Genomic DNA, 19431 nt, shown 5'->3' with positions numbered 1-19431 from the left:
TTCCCCTGGCAAATACTAGGGCTTGAGCACTTGCAGCTACAGGGAACAGCACCGGGCTTTGCTCTCACCCACCAGTGGTTCCCACTAGAAGAGGCAAGCAAAAGTAGCTGCTCTGCAAACAACTCCGCCAGAGCATCCAGCTCACAGCAGAGATAAACCAGAGAGGAGAAGCGCTCCCAATTCCCTGTGGCTCCCCTTCCCAAAGCCTGCTTTGCAGAGAGGTGGAGAGCTCTGGCTTTGTGCTAAGCCAGCCCCAGTATCTCACCCACTCCGGAAACCAAAGTGGTTTTCATAAGAGCTGCCCAACACAGGCGCCTGTTATACACCTCTCTTGCTCCTGCGGGCATGTCACAGTGTGCCACAAGGCCCCAGGCACCTCCCCCTACCCCCCAAGCCAGAGGAGACACTGTTTAGCTGGGCTGTTACCGCAGTATTCGAGGTAGCTCTGGACTCCTGTAGATGTACTTGTGCCGGTAGCCGAGGTCTGTGTGGAATGGAACAAACTGCACCTTGTAGTCTCGGAAACTCCGTGACGTCGCAGCGATGTTGTAAAGCTGAGTCCAAGGGGAGGCAGGTGAGGGATACATCTCACTCCAAACCAGCACCCCTCGCAGGGGTGGGTTATGGGCCCTGGCTTGACCAACTTTGCTAGCTCTAGCTTCATTTCACTATTGATTTGCCACCTCCACCACCACAGAAGTTGTAATGCCTTTGGGCTATGCATTTCTACATACACCTTCCTATTGCTGACTTGTTGCCTGGCTGGGGTATCGTTCTATCGACAGCAGTTCCTCCCACCAGAAGTTCCTCCCACCAGACCAGTTTGCAAAGCCACACGCATACCTTCTTCCCTAGATGAAATGGTACCACCGGGTCATCCTCAGCATGAAGGATGAGCAGGGAACAGGAAATGTATTTCACGCTGTAAAAGAGACGACAACGTCACGAAGGCTCAGAGCAATCCCATCACTCTCTAACACCAACACACTGGGATTTTCAAGGAAACTGCAATGACAAACATGTCCTGTGGGTCATTAACCGCAGTTCAGATCTTGAAAACGCTATTATCCGGGTACCATTCATTTGATCTATAGAAAATTTACTAGCGAAAGGCACCCTTGGAAAAGCTATTTGCTGCTTAGACCAGAGAAAAATGGCTAACCCCACTGCAAAGCATCAACCCACACTGGTTTGGTTTCAGTATTTGAAACCAAATTCACAAATACTCAGGCTCTTGGATGAAAGGCTCAGTGAAAACACACAGTGTTACGACACGCAGGATGGCTTGTGCAAATGCACAGCAGAGAAATCTCCCCAAACCTTCAATGTCCCAATGCTACTGTTTAACATGTAACGTACACTTGAAAAGCGTAAGTCACATAGATCAAATTAGCATATCCCTGTGCAGTCTCTGTGCTCTCAGTTGCATCTGTCCTTATTAAGAACAATTAAAAAAGTAAGAGCTCCACAGTGCAAAGCTGTGCTGCACTCAGGGCTGTGAGAGAAACTGAGATCCCTTCAGCATGTACAATGCTCCAACGAAAAAGAAAGAGCAGAGTGCAGTCTGATGTCTATCCTCCTTGATGCTTGCCACAGCTCGCTGCTGCCACAGCTGAAACCCCAGCAAAGCGGGAACTCACTTCTCATCATTTGCAAATTTAATTCCACTTGTCGTGATGGGGTCAAGGAAGAACCAGTCAAACCCAGGGAAGTATCTGTATATCTGAAAGGGAAAATTAGTGTTAGTGGCAGGCGCCAGCAGAACGCTTACACAAACAGCAGCAGCAGTAAAGGGGCAGGCCACTACCATTCTAGTAACATCCCTTGGCTGCTGGCAGCGCTCCCTGCCGCGAGAGCGGAGTCTATCGTCCCCTCCCTATGTTTACTGCCCTTTCTGATCCCAGTTTCTGCTTTCTTTAAGCAGGCTCCGCACATGGCGCTGGTACTGCTTATTGTATTGGTGTTCCCAGGAGCTGCCTTAAATGCAATAAAGCTTATAAATATCGCTGCTGCCCCACAAGGCATGCACTTAGCTCAGCTACATCACTTTTGGAGGTTAATTTCTAAGCATACAATTACATGCCACTAGCGTGACAGCCAGTGTACTTGCCACAGAAAAGGGGTGACTTCGTGCCTCCTCCCGTATGTTGGTGAATGGAGATTCCAGTATCAGGGCATCTGGGGGAGTTTCTGAAAAGTCAAAGGCAATGTGCTGAAATGCAGGGGTGCAGGTAGCCAGCAAGGTCAGGGTCTGCCGTATGAGAGCAGCTGCCAGCGCGGTGCACCAAGGACAGCCTTGTCACAACCACAAACATAGGTGGAAATCTGGGACGCCAGCAGGACCCAGCCTAGGTGGGAAGAGCATCCACCCACCAGACTTACCTCTCTCGCAAAGACGCCTCACTAGATTTGTTGCCACCCTGGAAAGAACAACAATGATCATTTAGTCTGGAGCAGGCCCTCTGCAAAGCACCAGGCTCTAGTAGTAGGTGGCAGAGGTACAACTCAATGTCTGTAACGTTGGCCCCCTCACGCTGTTTGAGGCCTGGGCAGCCAGCCCACAATGACTTGGGTTCCCACAGGTCTCCCATACCCAACTGTCTCAAATGGCATCAGGCACCTGCATTTAGGTAAGTGATCAAGTCCAAGGAAGCAGCACACCACGTAGCCGCTTGGAAGAACCTCCTTTAAGGTGTTTCTCAGGCTCCCAGCGTATCTGCAGCTGTGTGACACAGCCTCTGACCCCTAGACCACAAAGGCCGGGCAAGAAAGAGGGGAATGCGGGGGTACAGGCAGAGGGGTGCTGTGCTCCGGGCAGCTGGAGCGCAGGGTCCCAGGGTGACACTGCAAGGAGTTTCCATAGCTGGGTCAGAAAGCAGCGAGGTCTCCCCCATGCATTTCCCTAACGGGACGGGGGTATATCCAACGTTGCTAAATCCTTCAAGCACAGCATGTTTCAAAAACCTCAAGCTCCAGACTGGCTGTGGTCACCAGTGGAACTCAGCTGGGGACCACAGTCCCCGGCCACTTAGATTGCAGTACATTGGGAAACGTCAGGAGCACGCTCTGACCCAAAAAGGTCTCCTGAACATGGCAAAAATTTAGAGGAAGAGCCAAAGGAAAAGCCTTTACCTTCTCTCAAACAAAGCAGAATGTTTAGTATCATAGCAATGAAGAGGCACCATGCTGAAATACCTCCCTGTCCCAGCAAAACATTTGTTGGGCAGCAAGGCAAGCTGTTGTGGTCTTAAATGGTTTAATCTGCATGCAGCTCAAGTCAAAAGTAACTCTCATGTTTGCCCTCTGCTCCTCTGCAAATCAAAGGGGTAAGAGCTGCCTGCTGAACACGACCCACCTCCAGACAGCAATGGAAAGGGAGGAAGCAGGAAAGGAAAGTTAAAGACATGCAGGCAAGGGCATCTGACACTTTGAACTTCCCTGTGCCAGGCATGACCACATAAATGTCACAGATGGCCACAGTGTAGTCACGCAGGCATCTGCATGAGCACTGATTACACAAGACATGTTTGAAAGGACAGGAGAAAACGTTTTGTAAGGGCAAGTCACGTGCACGTGTGGCTGGTCTGAGATAACTCTTTCAGAGTATCAGAGAAGCCTGATGTTCTGCTCTGAAGGACACAAAGACATGGGTTCACCACAGGAAGAGGTCAGCACAGTCCCACTTTCTCTCCCCTTGGTCAATCTGCATTATATTATTCTAAGTGTCTTTTTTCCAGTGTAACCCTCTGGGCAATGAAGGTTCCAGATCAATTCCTGTATAGTCATTCACTGTAGCCCTTCTCGCTCTGTAGAGTGCAAAGGGGAAGCTACTCTGCAGCAATTATGCCACGGACTCCAAGCCAAGCCAGCCTGGGGATTACGGCAAACAGCACCTTCACCCAAGGTCAGCGTTTAACGTTTTTCAGAAGCTGCTAAGGCCCACTGAGATCAGATGCTTACCCCGTGCCCAAGGAGTGTCCCCATATATACACAGGGTTGTCTCCACTTCTTGCTTTTATCCAGTCGAAGACATGAAGGGCATCGTAGGTCATTCCCCTCTCTGATGGGCTGCCTATTGAATCGCCCCAGCCTGAAACACAAAACAGTCCCTCTGAGAACCGCACAAACCGGTCAGCAAAGCCAGCCAGCTCTCCCCACGCAGCTCACCTGCAAGTGCAAAGGGACCTGGGACATAAACAGTTTCTGATTATTTCACCATGCACCTCTACAATTTGGGGCAGAAAGCCACGACTGATCCGCAGTCATTTAAACAAGGTAACTGCTGGCTGCCAAGGAGCTTTTGTGGATTTAGTCAAGAACAAAAACAAAAGCTGGATCTCCAACACTGCCACACTGTGTTCCTGCACCTACCCACCACAGCCCAGTTTGCAAACCTTAGCTGCTCTTGCACGCATGTAACCGATTCGTAAGTGGAATCTCCAACAACATACGGATTGGATGCTTAGGGTCAAAATCCAAGCACGTTTCTCAAAGCTGTTGCAACATCAGTTTGTCCATACCATTCGATCAATGCCCTCAAGCAATTTTCCACCCTCCTGATTGTTTTGGCTCTATCACTATTGCAGCATGTCTACACATCTTATGCTAAAGCAGCAAGCATCCCACATCCCTTCTGATACCTAATAAGCAGCCCGACAAGCAGCTGCCAGCAGGACTGAAAAACAGGGCAAGCTCCTACAAATAAACCTCTCCCAGATGTCTTCTTGATAAAAATGTAATGGATTAATTCCTTTCCTGTTTCTCCAGTGGCATTACACTGCAGCCATGGCTTAAATACTAAGAAGGGGAAAAAAAAAGAGCAGCAGATGCCTGACTGCTGGTGGCACAGAGTTGCAAAACGGTCATGGGTTCTGCCAAGGACATTACCAATTGTTAGCATTTGTTCTATGTCTTATTTCACCTATCAGCTTTCAAAAAGAAGTGCAAATTCAGTTCCCTCTGTGACCCCAGGAAAGTCAATTAGATCATATCCAAAAAGACTACATCTAGGCGGGCTTTTTAGTTTCCAGATGTGGACCTGGAGGATGCCTTCACTGGATGCTGTGACACCATATGTGCCTGGGTCAGCCTCTGCTCCTTAGCTCCTAAATCAACGAGCCCTGTGCATGAGGGCAGATAGGAGCGAGAGTCCACTGAGCTGGACATCAGGAAGCAGTGCTACACAGGAAGGCACTGGAAAGAAATTTCTGGAAGTTCTATGGATACCCATCGAGGAACAAAACAAAGAAATAACCACATCTAATTAGCTGGCAGCAAGCATTTATAAAACAATAGCTCCCCTGAGATCCAAAAAAAAAAAAAAAAAGGAGCAACTTCTTTGTTGCTCCTACAGAAAGAGACATCTAAAAGTGTTTCATAATAAAAGAAGTCCACATACCTCGATAATCAAACGTGACCACGTGGTACCCAAGGGAGCTGAGAACCTGAAGGGGAGAAAAACATGCAGAAACCCATCACAGAGACTCGCACAGCAGCCACGCACTTGCCTCAGGCCAAGGTGCAGGACTCTAATTTATAACGCTATCAGCCTGACATGGTGAAGTGACAACTTACAGCTTTTTGGTGCAGCAGGCACAGAGCTTTTCAAACACTAATCATCTGAGCCCACTGGCTTTACTCCCTTTGTTTCTTGGACCTCATAACAGGGTCTCTTAGATGTTGATTCTCCCTTTAACAGCTTTGCCCTTAAGATCTGCAAATATCCTATGACTGTTTCCCCTACAAACACTTTCAGGTTTTGCCAGTGAAACAGTACGACTGCTTCATTTAGGTTATTCAAATTGGCATAAGCGTTAGCATAACATATAGGAGCCTGTTTCAGGTTTCAGCAGGCTTAAATATATACATCCAAAACATGCAACTGCTCTATGATGAAGATTTACGTTACAGCCAACGGAAACTCTAACAAAATCTGTTAAAAGCAAGCAAAAATACCCAACATTAGATCTACTTGCTTGGAAAAAGCGCCTTGGTAAAAACAATGCTAGCATTCCAAGCTATCATTGCTTGGTATGAACCTAACAGCTCTGTGGTAGATAAAAATCAACAAAAAGTCACAAAAAGATTAAAATGTTGTTGCTCTCATGGTCTATGTAGGGTACAGGATTAAGAAAAGCAATCTTAGTATTACACCGTACCCTAAATCATCTAATGACAAAAGGAAATCATCTCATATGTAAAACCAACACTTTATTTCTAGTGTAATTGAAATCTTAACAGCTGGAACAATTACTGTTACTAGTTCAGATGTCATTAGTCCAGAAAAAAAGAGGAAAAGAGGACAACATAGAAAGGAGGGGTACTCAGGTAAGTTGGCAACTCAGCTCCTGTGCTGGGAGGACTACGATGGTGATGGTTTCTCCCGCTTCCCTCTAGGATCCACCTGGGGCTGATTTTCATACATTTCGGACACGCACTGGAAGTTTCTTTCTCTTCACTGGTCTGCAACTCCATCTTACATCACCAGTTACCTTACGGGGTGTGTTCAACATACATTGGACGTGTTCTCTTTGTTACCTGTCAACCTATTTTTGCCCAGCTTCAGGTCTGCATCTCTTTAGCTGATGACCGGCAGGCTGTGCCCAGCCTGGGGGTCTCTGAGGTCAGCCTGTGCCCTGTTCCATGCCTGCTCATACCCCACTCCTCTGCAACGCTCCCTCTGTCCCCATCTCTGAGGTCATGCATCCCCCACACTAATAGCCTTTTCTGGTTTAGTCTTTTTTTTTTTTTTTAAAGTATTTTTCTTGCTTGTTTTTCCCCTTAGAATTAGTTCAGAAAAAGTCTCAGATGAAGCCAGTAAGATTTCAATTGGCTTTGCAGATAATAGGCATTTCCTTTGACCCTTAACAGGACATTTAGTGTAACAATGCCAAATGTTTTATTTATAGTAATTAATTAGGCTCCTGTAACAATATCGTATTGTTTCACGTGCTACTATAAAGTTGGGTAACCTCATGCAGCGGGCAAAAAAACCTCCGCGTGAGCTCTCCACTATCCCAGCACATCAGTGTAACAACAACTAAAAGCTTCACTGCTGAAGCCTCAGCGTACAAGTACGAAATGCAGAAGCAGCTTGCGGTAGTCTGTAATTGACAGTGAAGGTAGCTAAGAGACTAGGATTCTTGTCATCTTTAAAAGGTTTCGAGTTGCATTATTCAAGCATGAATAATTTGGATAATGTGAATAACACAGTGGCCCTGAATACATTGGTAACTTTGATATCTGGAAGCCAGGCTTGAGCAAAGAATAACTGGACACTTGTCCAGACTAGAGGAAAGTGTGCCCCTCAAAGCCAGTTCGTATCTGGTTACTGCTCCACTGTTGCTGCTCCTGCTGGCTTCCTCATAGAATCACAGAACCATTTAGGTTGGAAAAGACCCTTAGGATCATCGAGTTCAACCATCGACTCCACTCTACAAAGTTCTCCCTTACACCATATCCCTTAACACAACATCTAAAGGATGGCTCCTGCTTCAGGTCACCGTTTTCAAACACACACTGACTCGGGCAAGAACGGTGTCGGACACATGCTGGTCACGGACTATGCAGCAGTGACAGTCTCAATTGTCAGCACTGCTGCTGAGAAAAGCTGCTCACATGAATCAATCACTCGGAAAGAAAAGACAGAGCCCTCTTAACAGTTATTATTTCCCTTCTGAGCCTCTTCTAGAGGGTTTCGCCTGATGCTTTCTGCCTACTTGCAGCGCCAGGAAAAATGACCAACTAGGTCACCATACACAACAATCTCCTCAACCAACTTTCTGCAACTGAGCTCATCCTTTGTTCTTAAAGGAAAAGAAATATCACCTGCCTCCTTGGTGTTGTCAAACAGCATTTTCTAAGCGATCTGAATAAAAAAAAAAAAAAAAAAAAAAAGACTTTGCGGCAGGGGATCTTGCATAAGGAGCTGCATTGCAATAATGTTTTATGAGTGCCAACACTCTGACACAAATGACAAAAATAAGGGAACGATTGTTAAATGCATAAGAAAAACACAGGCTCAGATCCCTCTGAAATGAGCCAGCAAAAATAATTATGTCTCTTTTAGAAACATGCGATACAAGACCAAGAAATTGTGCGTGAGAATTTCAGCCAAGAGAAAATTTAATAAAATAAATGACCTCAAAAGTCATTAGGCAAAAGATTTCAAGCAGCCGAAGTTGCCTGTTCTCACATAACACACCATGGTGCTACATCTGGGAAATTCACTGGGTTTTGCACAAAATCTTCAGCGCTTGAGATGGCACCACTCACACAAACGCAGCGGGCCAAGCGAATGGGGGAAACCCAGGCTGAACCTGCCTGCCTGACAAGCGATAAAGTAACCCCCACAGTGGCAATTTTGAAAATGTTTTATCGCAACAAATTGTTCTGTGAATAGGCAAGTACTACCTTTGTCACCCTGGCCAACTAATGAACCAATGGGAAAGTTTATACTGGCTCAGCTCCACATTTTGGCATTTAAAAGACCAAATGTCACCTTCAAATGTTTGAAGAGTGCGAGGAATTTGAGCTGGCCTCAATCCACGTAAATTTTCCCAGCAGCTGGTGATGTATGGCATCAGGTATGGCATCCTCGCAACAAAAACTGCCTCCCTGGGGCCAGAATTAGGGACGTCACCACAAGAGCGAAGAGCTTAGTACAATCTTCAGACGACAATTTAAGAAGGACGTGAAGGTCTCTGAAAGCGTCCAGAGGAGAGCAACAAAGCTGGTGAAAGGTCTGGAAGGAACGTCCTGTGAAGAGTGGCTAAAGACTTTAGGTTTGTCTAGTTTGGAGAAAAGGAGGCTGAGGGGAGACATCTCTACAGCTTCCAGAGGAGGGGAAGCGGAGAGGGAGGTGCTGAGCTCTCCTCCCTGGGATCCAGTGACAGGATGTGTGGGAACAGTTCAAAGCCGCTCCTAGTGGGTTCAGACTGGACATTAGGAAGCATTTCTTTACCAAGGGCGGTCAAACACTGGAACAGGCTTCCTAGAGAGGTGGTCAATGCCCCAAGCCTGTCAGTGTTTAAGAGGCATTTGGACAATGCCCTCAATAACATCCTTTAACTTTTGGTAAGCCCTGAAGCGGTCAGGCAGTTGGACTGGATGATCACAGTAGGTCCCTTCCAACTGAAAATATTCTATCCTACGTTGGCAAATATATAGAGACTGGTAACATATGAAAGAATACTCTTAAAAGGTACCTTAAATTAGTACACTAATTTAATCAACCAAATTATGGCTGTGATTAAATAAAGCTTTTAGTTTTTCCTATAAACTGTGTTGGGAAAGTATTCCTGGCAAAGAACCTGGTTAGCTCAGTTGGAGCCGACAGTCAACAGCAGCAAATAAAAGACCTTTCAAATATCTTTTAATATGGGGAAGTACGCTCACAGCTTACAGACACCTTTTCCCATACACGCTTCCTATCCAGAGGAGACTAAGAGCCCTACGCTATCTGCCTGTTGGCAATGGGCTGCAATGAGCAGTCTTCTCAAGTCTGTGCACATCTGATGTGTTAACGCAACCACTTGGACAACACGTGCAGCCACTTACCTTGTAAAGCTCCACGCGGTGATCTCCTCCTCTGGCGAAAGTGATTCATGAAGAGAAAAGGAGGAGAAGAAAAAAAAACACAAACAAAAAAACCCACATGTGAACATTCCAGAAAGAGACTCTCCCAATTGCCTCAGGCTTCCCAGTTTAACACAAACATGCCAAACATAAGAAACACCATAACTGCTTTGTCACAGGCTTCAAGGAGACAGCAAGGCTTTGCTGAGCTATGCAGGACATAGTTTTAAAACCAACTTCTCCCTATAAATCTCTTCTCACAGCAGGTAAAGATGAACTTTTCAACCCACCTTGCTATCTGCCTTTTGCAAACCCTGTAATACATCCAAACCAGCCTTGTCCCTGTTGGCTTTGCAGACCCTGTGCTCCTGCCACCAGTGCCGCTCCAGCCAGTAATCCCTGCTCTCCAAGGTGTGATGCCCTCAGCAGAACTCACCACGTTAACCCAAGCAGCTGACCCCTTGGATTTTCTCATCTGGCTCCAAGCACAGAAAGACATGTGCAAGAGACTGAGCAGAGAAAACCAGAGTTGAACACTGTAAATAAGTCCAGGGGAAGAAGCTGCTTTAATATCTTTTTCATAAATTGAAATCTAGATAACAAAACAGAAAGCAGAGTGAATGTGCCATTACATGCTTTAACATATAACAACAACATGATATGGCTAATCCACACGCAAACTTCAGTCTTGTATTGACATAAAATTAGATTTACTCCTGCACTCATATGAAAACTCTAGAACACTACGATTGGTTTGGTCCCAGCAGCCTCTAAAGCAAAATGGGATTTTCCAGACCTCCTTCTAAGAACACATGCACTTGCCAGCCAAAAGCTGTCAGCTCCAATTGTACTACAAAATACCTAACGCAGCCAAAAACTCTCAGGGCAAAACGCAAGGGGTTGCTTGTAAGTAATTCTGAATCACACAAGTCTGAAGAAGAGGATGCACTTGCTTGAAAAGTCACCCTTGATGTGCACATGTTGGTGCCTTTTCATGCATTCCTCAAAGTGCAACAGAGGAATTTTTTCTAAAGGGATCAGGTAAACATAACATTTTTGCTTCAGCTCCAGGCCGCTCAGGCAAACCAGAAAGCCAAGGCAGTGCCTTTTACTTATGGTTAATGCAGCCTGCATCAATAAAGCAGCCCTTTCCCCAGAGAGACTGAATATGCAGTGCAGAAACATATAGCAATACATATTAAAGCTGAAATGGCAAAGCCAATACACCTCCAGCTTCTCCAGAGTAAAGTGAAGTGAAATACGTAATTGATCGATAGCTCAGTACTTTATCTCTGTAGCACTTGGGGGAGCCAAGAAATAAATCTAATCAATACGCACATAACAGAGATACCGGTCCCAAATTACCACCATTAAGCTACAGAATAGATTCCATTAGTATCATTTACTACACCCAATAAAGGCAAGCAAACAAGCAAAGCAGTATTTGAAAAATAATGCAACAATTTGATTAAACCTTGTAATGCATCAGCACAAGAAGACAAAGTCAGTTTCCAAAGACCCATCTGCTCGTGCATTTCCTGGCATGCATCTTCCACACCATGGCCTTATACCAAAAAAGAACACTACTAAAACAAGAATTTAGGTGCAAAAGGGTAATGTTCCTCTGATGTACAAGCTAGTAAGCCTTCACTACCAGCACAGTTAAAATCGAGTTTATCTGCTTTACATCACGGAACTTGTATTCCTGCAGTGTTTCTGCTCTTGCAGAGTATCTACAAACAGACAACAGATTCAGAAGAACACGCACTAGCACTCAAAACTCAGACAGGGCTTGATACTCTTTTCAACATGCGTATTAGTAAGGAAAAAGACCACATTCTAATAACTGAACTAAAGCACTGTATCACGCAGAGATGTGGCAGTTAAGAACACGATTCTGAGAAACATTCAGGAAGTTTCACACTGCACTAATGGTTTTTAGCATCCAGCAAAGTACAGAGAAGCCACCTAATTCTTTAGCTGATACGCATGGTCAAGTTACGAATTTTAGAAATGCTCCTGTTCCAGACAAATGGCCTGTACATATGCAATAGTGGAACAAGACCAGCACATTACCTTCCACTTTCCGTCTGATTTTCCTTCCTCAGAATGCATTAACTGCTAAAATAAGCTCACAAAAGGAACTGGAAAGTTTAACGCATGTAAGTCACATATACAGAAGCACTAATACTACCTCATGTATTGATTCAGAGACCACTATATACTGAAAAGAAGTACTCCTCCCTACCTGATCTAGTATCACAGCCTTCTGGCTTCTGGCAGACAGAGGATACAAGGTAAACTAAAATATCAGGTGTCTCTGGTAACTGCAATAAATCTATCCCCTCATTCAATAAATGGAGAGGCATTTCTTAAAACATGCTTTCCTTTTAAAAGAAAGGACAAGCACCAACTGCTTTTAAATTTTATTTTGCTTTTAATCAATGTGTTGAAACTGTGGCAAGCCAGGAAAACACAGCATGAAACAAAGTCGTCACTGTTTTGTGCCTCACCTTGTTCCCGCATTGCCGTGCAAGTAAAGGATTACAGGATGGCTGGAACCCAGAGCATCTTCAAACCATAACTGGTCCTTCCCTCGGGCATTCTTCCATAAGGCTGCAGGGACCGTGTGCCTGTATACAGAAGGAAAAATTACATTTTTCTGTTGCTACTCAGTATCTGCCACTCAAATTTTGAGTTTTTCTGATCAACTCATTAACTCAGGACTACATACCTCACACACAATTAGCTGACAAATGGCCAAATTTAAAAGGCAGCGGCTAGGATTATTTCTACATTTTCACCTCCACCACCGTTGCCTTCAAAACTCAGGGCTGTGCAAGGCATGAAACTTCACAGGCAAGCCCAAAGCACAACTACCGAACTTCCTGCTGTTCTGAACAAAGAATCTCGATTCCTCAGTTTTTATGGCACTTCATTACTTCAATTAACATACTTATACACCATAAACAAGATTCACAGCTAGGTCAGCAGATATTCAGAATAATCACCGAAGTCAGCTGTTTTTGAAAAGACTGTTTGGTGAGCAAGAGGCATATCTGACCCCATAGTTGATTTGGGGAAAAAGAGGGGCACAGGGTCTGATGAGAAAATCGTGTATTTTGTTTTCAGACACAAGGTTCTTGAACGTATAATATTTTAGCTAGAAAAGCTACAATCTACAAGAGCCAGGAGGTTTTTTTAACTCCCAGCTGTTCTTCTGTAGATAACATAGCTGGGCAGCCAGTTAGGAAGGATTCAACACTGATGGAATGGAAAGCAGGGAACAACAGACTGAAGAGAACGTAGGCAGTTAAATTGGATAATTACTCTAGAAGACAAACACTGAAGGCGAGTACATATCCACAACCATCTCAAATCATTGAGAAGGGAGCCAGCTTACAGCTGTCAGAAGTAACTTGAGTACACACATGCCTTTCTCCTTGGAAGAAAGACAAATTCCATGTACACAACTTCCTCTCAGATGTAAAGCTCAGAGGACAAACCAACACAGGGGAAAACAATGTAAAAAGTCTACTTGCATGCATGCATCCAGCAGACGTTGAGCTCTTGAGGAGGAAAAAAGCCCCAATAACTGTAGGACTCAACTTCTCCAACTGTTCTGCCTCAAGACTTTTGCAAGCTTATGAACAAAGCACGCTGAGGACTTTGTTTCAGAAGTACACCGAACACAAGATCTTACACTGGCATTAAAGGAAGGCCCCAAACTTTCATGAAAAGTTCTCTCACAAGTATCAAGAACAATGACTCTGAACTGCCACCACAAGCTGGAAGTTCTGTTTCAGTAAAAGTGCCCAATACACTTGTAAGGGAAACAAAATAAAAACCTCAAGACTGCAATCTAAACTTATTCAACAGCTTAGCGGGTAGAATTTTAATTGTCCAAGTGAACACACAAACTATTATTTATCAGCCTACCCTGGAAAGACTGAATTTCCAGCTTGTAAACACGTCTTTCACCAAATTTCACTTAAAGGGAAGGAACCATCTTTACGTATCAGGATATCACTGTTCCATTCAAAAGGTCATATACACCCAAGTGAAGAGAAAATTTCTACTGCCTTAGTGGGCACATACGAGTTACACACACATAACTGAAAACTCCAAATCCTACAGCTTACAAATCTAACATGTATTAAGGAACAGTCCCTTTCCCCCTACACCTGACACGGTGTCTAGCCTTTTTTACACGTTCGCTGCTCTTGCATGTATATATAAACTGCAGGCACTTCTTTTTCTTCAAAGCTAACAGGAACTTTTCCATGGCTTTAAAACTCCTGGTGTTGAGACGCAATAGAAAGTGATGATGAGAAACAGATGCAGAAGCTGGTTTCAGCTGGTCTAATAATATAGGAAGTACTGAAAGCAGACCTTTTCAGACAAAGAACCAGTCATCTGTGCTGATCATGGGTAAGAAGGAGCTAAAATGAATTGCCCTTGCTTGGGACCAGAAAATCTTCTTCCTGAGGAAGAAATGACAAGTGAGCTCTGACACTGTCACTTGTTTTTTTAGGAGAGTAAACTGTGTGTTCCTTTCTCACCCACTCTCCAAACATTACATATGTTTTATATACAGAATATTCTTCCTCCTACTCTGAACACTTTGATCCTGTTTTCCTATCTTCCCCCACATTTATTTCGCAAAACAAAATATGAACAGCAGTTGAATGACAAAACTTCTAACTCCTTGGGTCTTGTCTGATACAGAGGCATGATCTTTGTAGCAATGCAGACCTGTAACCTCCATGATTCCAAATTATGAAGTTTCTCTGAATGCACAGGTTGTCCGGTTGTGTTTCATGCATTACTGATCCGAGTTCAGATGAGCTCAAGAGATTTGCATACTTTACAACATGAACTCGGTCACTTGGCAGAAGAAAACACAAACATCCACAAATCAGCGCAGGCGACGGTTGTCACATGCACAGCAAAAATACTGCATAGGCAACACTGAGAACGAAAAGGATAAAGATGCACGGCACATACTGCACAGAACAGGCTTCCTTACCAGACGCCGATGGTTACATCCTCCTCTGGCTGCAGGTAGTAATTACAGGTGTGGTTTAAACCTTGATCCTGTGGTCTTTTCAAGTCAATGAAATACGGGACCCTCACTGAAATACCAAAAAAGAAAAAAACAAAACCAACAGCATTATGAAACCTTCTAAATTTTACCTTTATTCTCTTACAAAACTGCTTTACCAAGGCACTGGAGAGTTGTACAAACTGGTCCACTCCGCTGGGAAGACCTTACTCGTTTTGTGTGAAAGGATGAACTGGCTACAGCTGTGACTAAAATATGAACATCAAAGAGAGCAAGGTAAGAAGGCACAAGCAACCATCAAAAAAACAGGGAGCAGGCTAAAGTTAAGAGGTGGGGAGATAAAGCTTCCTGTGACACCCATTTAACCATTTCTGCCCAGTCTGCTTTGTGAATCTCCCAGACACAAGGATAGTCACTCCTGCTGCATCAATGGGGTGGGTTAGCTGATTTGGCAAACCTCGTACCGTTTGCATTGTAGCTGTAACGGAAGTTACTGATGGGACAAACTCCCTGGGACAAAGGGTGCATCCCAGAGCTGTAAGGTGTCTCAGGATGACGTGTGGTTTCAGCCACTATAATGCAATAATTTAAAGGAGATACGGCATTATAGCAGCAGACACCACATTGCTCTTGTCCTGTAAGACTAAGATAAATTGTGTTTAACAACGTCCTCCTGGGCCTTTGAGGAGGATATGCAGTTCATTAGCCCACTCTCCAAAGACTATCAAATAATTGCCATATCTCTCAAACACTGCAGCATTAAAAAGACATGTCAGGCCGGAAACTTCACCTCTTCAGGAAGAGATCCCTGAAAACAAAATCATTACACCTCAATTCACGCTTCCAAATGTTTTATGTTCCCTAACTTATATAACACAGTTGTTCATTGCTTGTTATATTCAATGATTCAAACGAGCAACACCAGGAAAGTCAAACATCAAACATTTTCAGCATTTTGTTTTCCATTGCTTGGTTCACAAGCTACATCTCATAGACACTGTGCAATGTGCTAAATGAGAGGATGTGCTTACACAAAAGATGTCTGAAGAGTATTGATTTATACTCAGAAGATGAAAAAACAAAACGACAGGGCAAACCCTACACCACTCCTCTGAAGGAGAAATGCCACTCTCCAGTGGAAAAGAATTGCTCAAACATGCCAACGTACTTCTAATAAGGGTGTTAAAATGCACTTTGTATTAAGGCAAATAGCTTTTCATGGGAGCACTGTCACAAGTGAAATCTGATTGCCATTATATAAAGCAGTGGGAACAACGCTACAGTGATATTACTGCAGGTATTAGTGCAAGAAAGAATTATGGGACTATTTCATTCATCACTTGGGAATGAATAGAGGTAGGAACTTCAGGGAGACCTAACAAAGCTCTGCAAGGACAAATGCAAATAATCACTGAAAAAGCAAGGTGATGAAAATGGAAGTAACCTGCATTATTCACATTAGTCAGTTCTGACAATCCAGGCCCAAGAGCTGGCCCGTACATGTGCACAGTTCGCAGTGACCATGATCCAAGGTGTTAAAATATACACAGCATATAATTCAAATGACAGAAGTTCTATAAAAGCAACACATCTGTAGTTGGTCCTTCCAGACAGAGCTTCTACAATCAGAGGAAGATATTTTTCAAAACTTCATTACAAGATACAAGTGAGTTTTAAAGACAAAATTTAGATCACAAAGAAGTATCTCCCACACAGTGATGCTCTATTTTTTTTTCTATCCTGTGGATGCTCAGGCCTCCTCAGGCGACCTGGGAGCTGAGCCAGCTTGTCAGACCCACTGTACCTCCAGTCTGACCAAATGCAAAGGCCAAACAGACACAACGGACACATTCAATCTGACTGCATGAACTGGTCTCTTCTGCACCAACCCGAATAGTCTCCTAAAATGCTTTCAGATGAAGAGTCAGTGCCTGGAAAACAATTCACTGGATTTAATCTCACTTGCTTGCTGTCTAACCGTTCAACTTTGTTGAACCCTTTGGAAAAATGCATTCGACATATTGCACAGTCTTCCTCAAGGAGACCCTTTCGGCTGAAAGTTGGCTTCAGTTTGGTCACTGTATTTGTATAAAGACATTCTACAAGACCACTAGGGCCACAGAGAATGCTTTCCAAACCATAGTTTGGAGAGCTTACAACATGTGAAAGTTCATATCCTTCAAAAGCTGTGCACATGGAGGGTGAAAGTGACGGCAGACAAATGAAGGATAAAGACACTCCTCTCCTTCACCCCTCATCCATCCCAACAGACTGAGTCACTTACCAAAGTTTAGGAAGACCAGCTTCGCCTGAATAGCAGGGCAAAGTTTTACTAGAAATGGAATGGCTATGTACACTCCCAGCAACCAGATTATTAACTTCCGCAATCGAAACCATAATCCGTATCGCCTGTATAAAGGATAAAGAAAAAAAAAAAAGAGAGAGAGAAAAAACAGACCTGAATACAGTTGGAATTTTATGAAGCAATTTTCACAATGATCTCTGTGCTTGGTGTATTTGAAAACCCGGTCGTTTACTCTTTAAACAAAACTAACTTTAAACAGCTTGTGTAGCCTCAGTTGTTTGAGAGAAGCAAAAGCAACCAAACTGTCAGCTGAAGATACGCAGCTTAGAAAAAGAGAACAGAAACTCCCCAGTGATTACATTTTAAAACATTCTGTAACAAAGAGTTTTTTTCTGCTGATTTAACAAATTTCGGGATCTCTAGAAATGCGTATCACATGTTTGTCTCCAAAAAGTAGGCTGACTGCGCTTCCCATTTAAATCACTATCAGCAAGATTTTGTTCAGTTAGATTTTTCACATATTTTGAGGAACTATGTGTAATAAGACTGATAGAATTACACATAATCTCACGTACAGACTGGAACAGACATTCTGCCTTGTCCAGCTAAAAGGGTTCATACCTCTCGATGCCCCGGAAAGCAAATCTTTCTAAGTCACAAAATATGAAATTTCTTATCTGCGGCATCATTCTCTAGGAGTCCAGACTGAGTTTGGAACAATTGCCCCAACACTCTATTTATATTTTCTCTTAAGTATTCTGATTGGGAAGAGTAAGCTACAAGAAAAAAAAAATCCACCATCAACAAAAAAAATAAAATCAAAGGATCACATAGCAGCAGTTAAGCAATTTCTCTAAAAATATACTTTGTTGCCTCAGAATAATTACCACATACGCACTCATATATGTATATATATGCATGTATGTATATGTAAAGGTGTACTTCTAATGATTTAGTTGATTAGCATTTTATGGGCAGAAACACTGAGGCCCTCGACTGGCATTGCAATCAAGAATTATGACGCATGTAAACCCTTCAGGAACACAACTTCCTTTGCTTTCCAGCAGACAGTCTTGAGCAGGAACCACACTGCACGCCAGTGACTGACCAGTTCTTGGTATTGGGAACTGCCGGCAGCTGAAAGCAGAGATCAATTTTTTCCAAGAGGCATGAAATTATTAATCTCCCATTTGGCAATTTTAGGAGCTGACACACTGAGCTTGCTCCACACTAGTGCCAAGAGTGTTTTAACACTGTCAGCTAGTTGCAACTATCAAATAGAAAGCCTGAAGACCTCTTTTTTTAAACGTTTCTACAAGAAATCCAAGAGTACAGACAGAACTGGGATGAAAATAGTTTAATCATGCACCAAAATCTTCAAGATTTTAACAGCTTTTGTAGCCCTAAACTAAACCAAGACTCTCAGGAACAGTTTTTCAGCACAGTGAAAAAGGAGACATATCCCCCCCCCCGCCATCCAGCTAAGTTGTCATCATGATTACCAGAGAATAGGCTACCCTATTCATCCAAAACGTGTCTCCATCACACTACTGCTGACCTACAAGTACCTGTCTCCTCTCACCCAGAAACCATATTCTGGACTTCAGAAACATCTACCATCAAAATCAATGCACTTTTCTTGACGGGCTGAAGGCACTGCCATTTTCCAAGAGGGGAAAAAAAATAAAATATTATTAAGACACTTCCAGCCAGCTCTGGCTGCAACGAGCCCATGTCAAAAGGTTCAACAGATTTTAATACTTCCCATGGCAAACCTGACAATGAAGAAGTGAAGAAAACCAGCAAGGCTTCCAGTGACATTTCGATACCTCAAGCCCAGTTTCCTAAAGTATTAAGAAAAGCAGAAACAGCAAAGAGCTGGCAGAGGAAACAGTACAAAACAGGGGCTTTAGAAGAACATTAGTGAGTACCAAAGCCTTAGACTGACCCACCTCTGCCCCACGGAGAGCAGCAAACAGACGAGGCGGTGGCAGCGGTCCTGAGTACACAAGCAGTAACGAGCAACACAGAAAGCCTGCCTACGAGTTGTGGTCTTTGAGAGGGGCCCAGCAGCCCTACTCCAGAGCCAGGGTCTGCAGAGCGATCCACTGTGAAGTGCTGTAAGGTCAGCTAAATACACGCGCAAACCCCGCAACTTTGGAAAGAAACACACAACATTTTGCTGGGGCTAATCACAGCTCTCCACTCTCACATTAAAACCAGCTTTCCGCAACCACCCCCACATTAGCACCTACTGCCTATTTCAATCACTGGAACGGGTTTGTGGAAGAGAGGGGAGGAGAGATCACTGAAGGGTAGCCGACATTCGGTCGCTGAGCAATCAGGATATAATTTAGCTCTCTTCAACAAGAAAAGTGTGTTCCTTTCGTTAAAACTTGTTGTCTCGTTTGGCTGGTTGCTCAGAGTTAACACCACCCTGCAGTTTCCCCTCGCCTCACACTTGAGAGGTGACTCTGGCATCACC

At 44.0% G+C, this 19431-nt stretch overlaps 1 protein-coding gene across 7 annotated transcripts in view; it reads right to left on the bottom strand.

The window, feature by feature from the left end:
• The window catches only part of ABHD12 (abhydrolase domain containing 12, lysophospholipase), a 40464-nt gene that overhangs the window by 2083 nt on the left and 18950 nt on the right, over nt 1-19431 (bottom strand). For 5 of the 7 annotated variants that reach the window (XM_054193935.1, XM_054193936.1, XM_054193938.1 and 2 more), the window contains 11 exons: nt 16926-17050; nt 14606-14711; nt 12090-12209; nt 9559-9589; nt 5399-5444; nt 3961-4090; nt 2383-2420; nt 2111-2190; nt 1641-1723; nt 844-922; nt 427-554 (listed from right to left, as the gene is read on the bottom strand). In XM_054193935.1, the coding sequence (XP_054049910.1) occupies nt 427-554; nt 844-922; nt 1641-1723; nt 2111-2190; nt 2383-2420; nt 3961-4090; nt 5399-5444; nt 9559-9589; nt 12090-12209; nt 14606-14711; nt 16926-17050 (966 nt within the window). Of the gene's footprint in view, nt 1-426; nt 555-843; nt 923-1640; nt 1724-2110; nt 2191-2382; nt 2421-3960; nt 4091-5398; nt 5445-9558; nt 9590-12089; nt 12210-14605; nt 14712-16925; nt 17051-17567; nt 17723-19431 lie in introns of those variants that run through there. The other 2 variants (XM_054193937.1, XM_054193941.1) reach the window with 2 other exon arrangements.

This window comes from Rissa tridactyla, chromosome 3 (assembly GCF_028500815.1).
Source record: "Rissa tridactyla isolate bRisTri1 chromosome 3, bRisTri1.patW.cur.20221130, whole genome shotgun sequence".
In the NCBI taxonomy this organism is placed as follows: Eukaryota; Metazoa; Chordata; class Aves; order Charadriiformes; family Laridae; genus Rissa; species Rissa tridactyla.
Note: the sequence above shows the minus strand (reverse complement) of the source record. Positions and strands in the feature narration are given on the sequence as shown.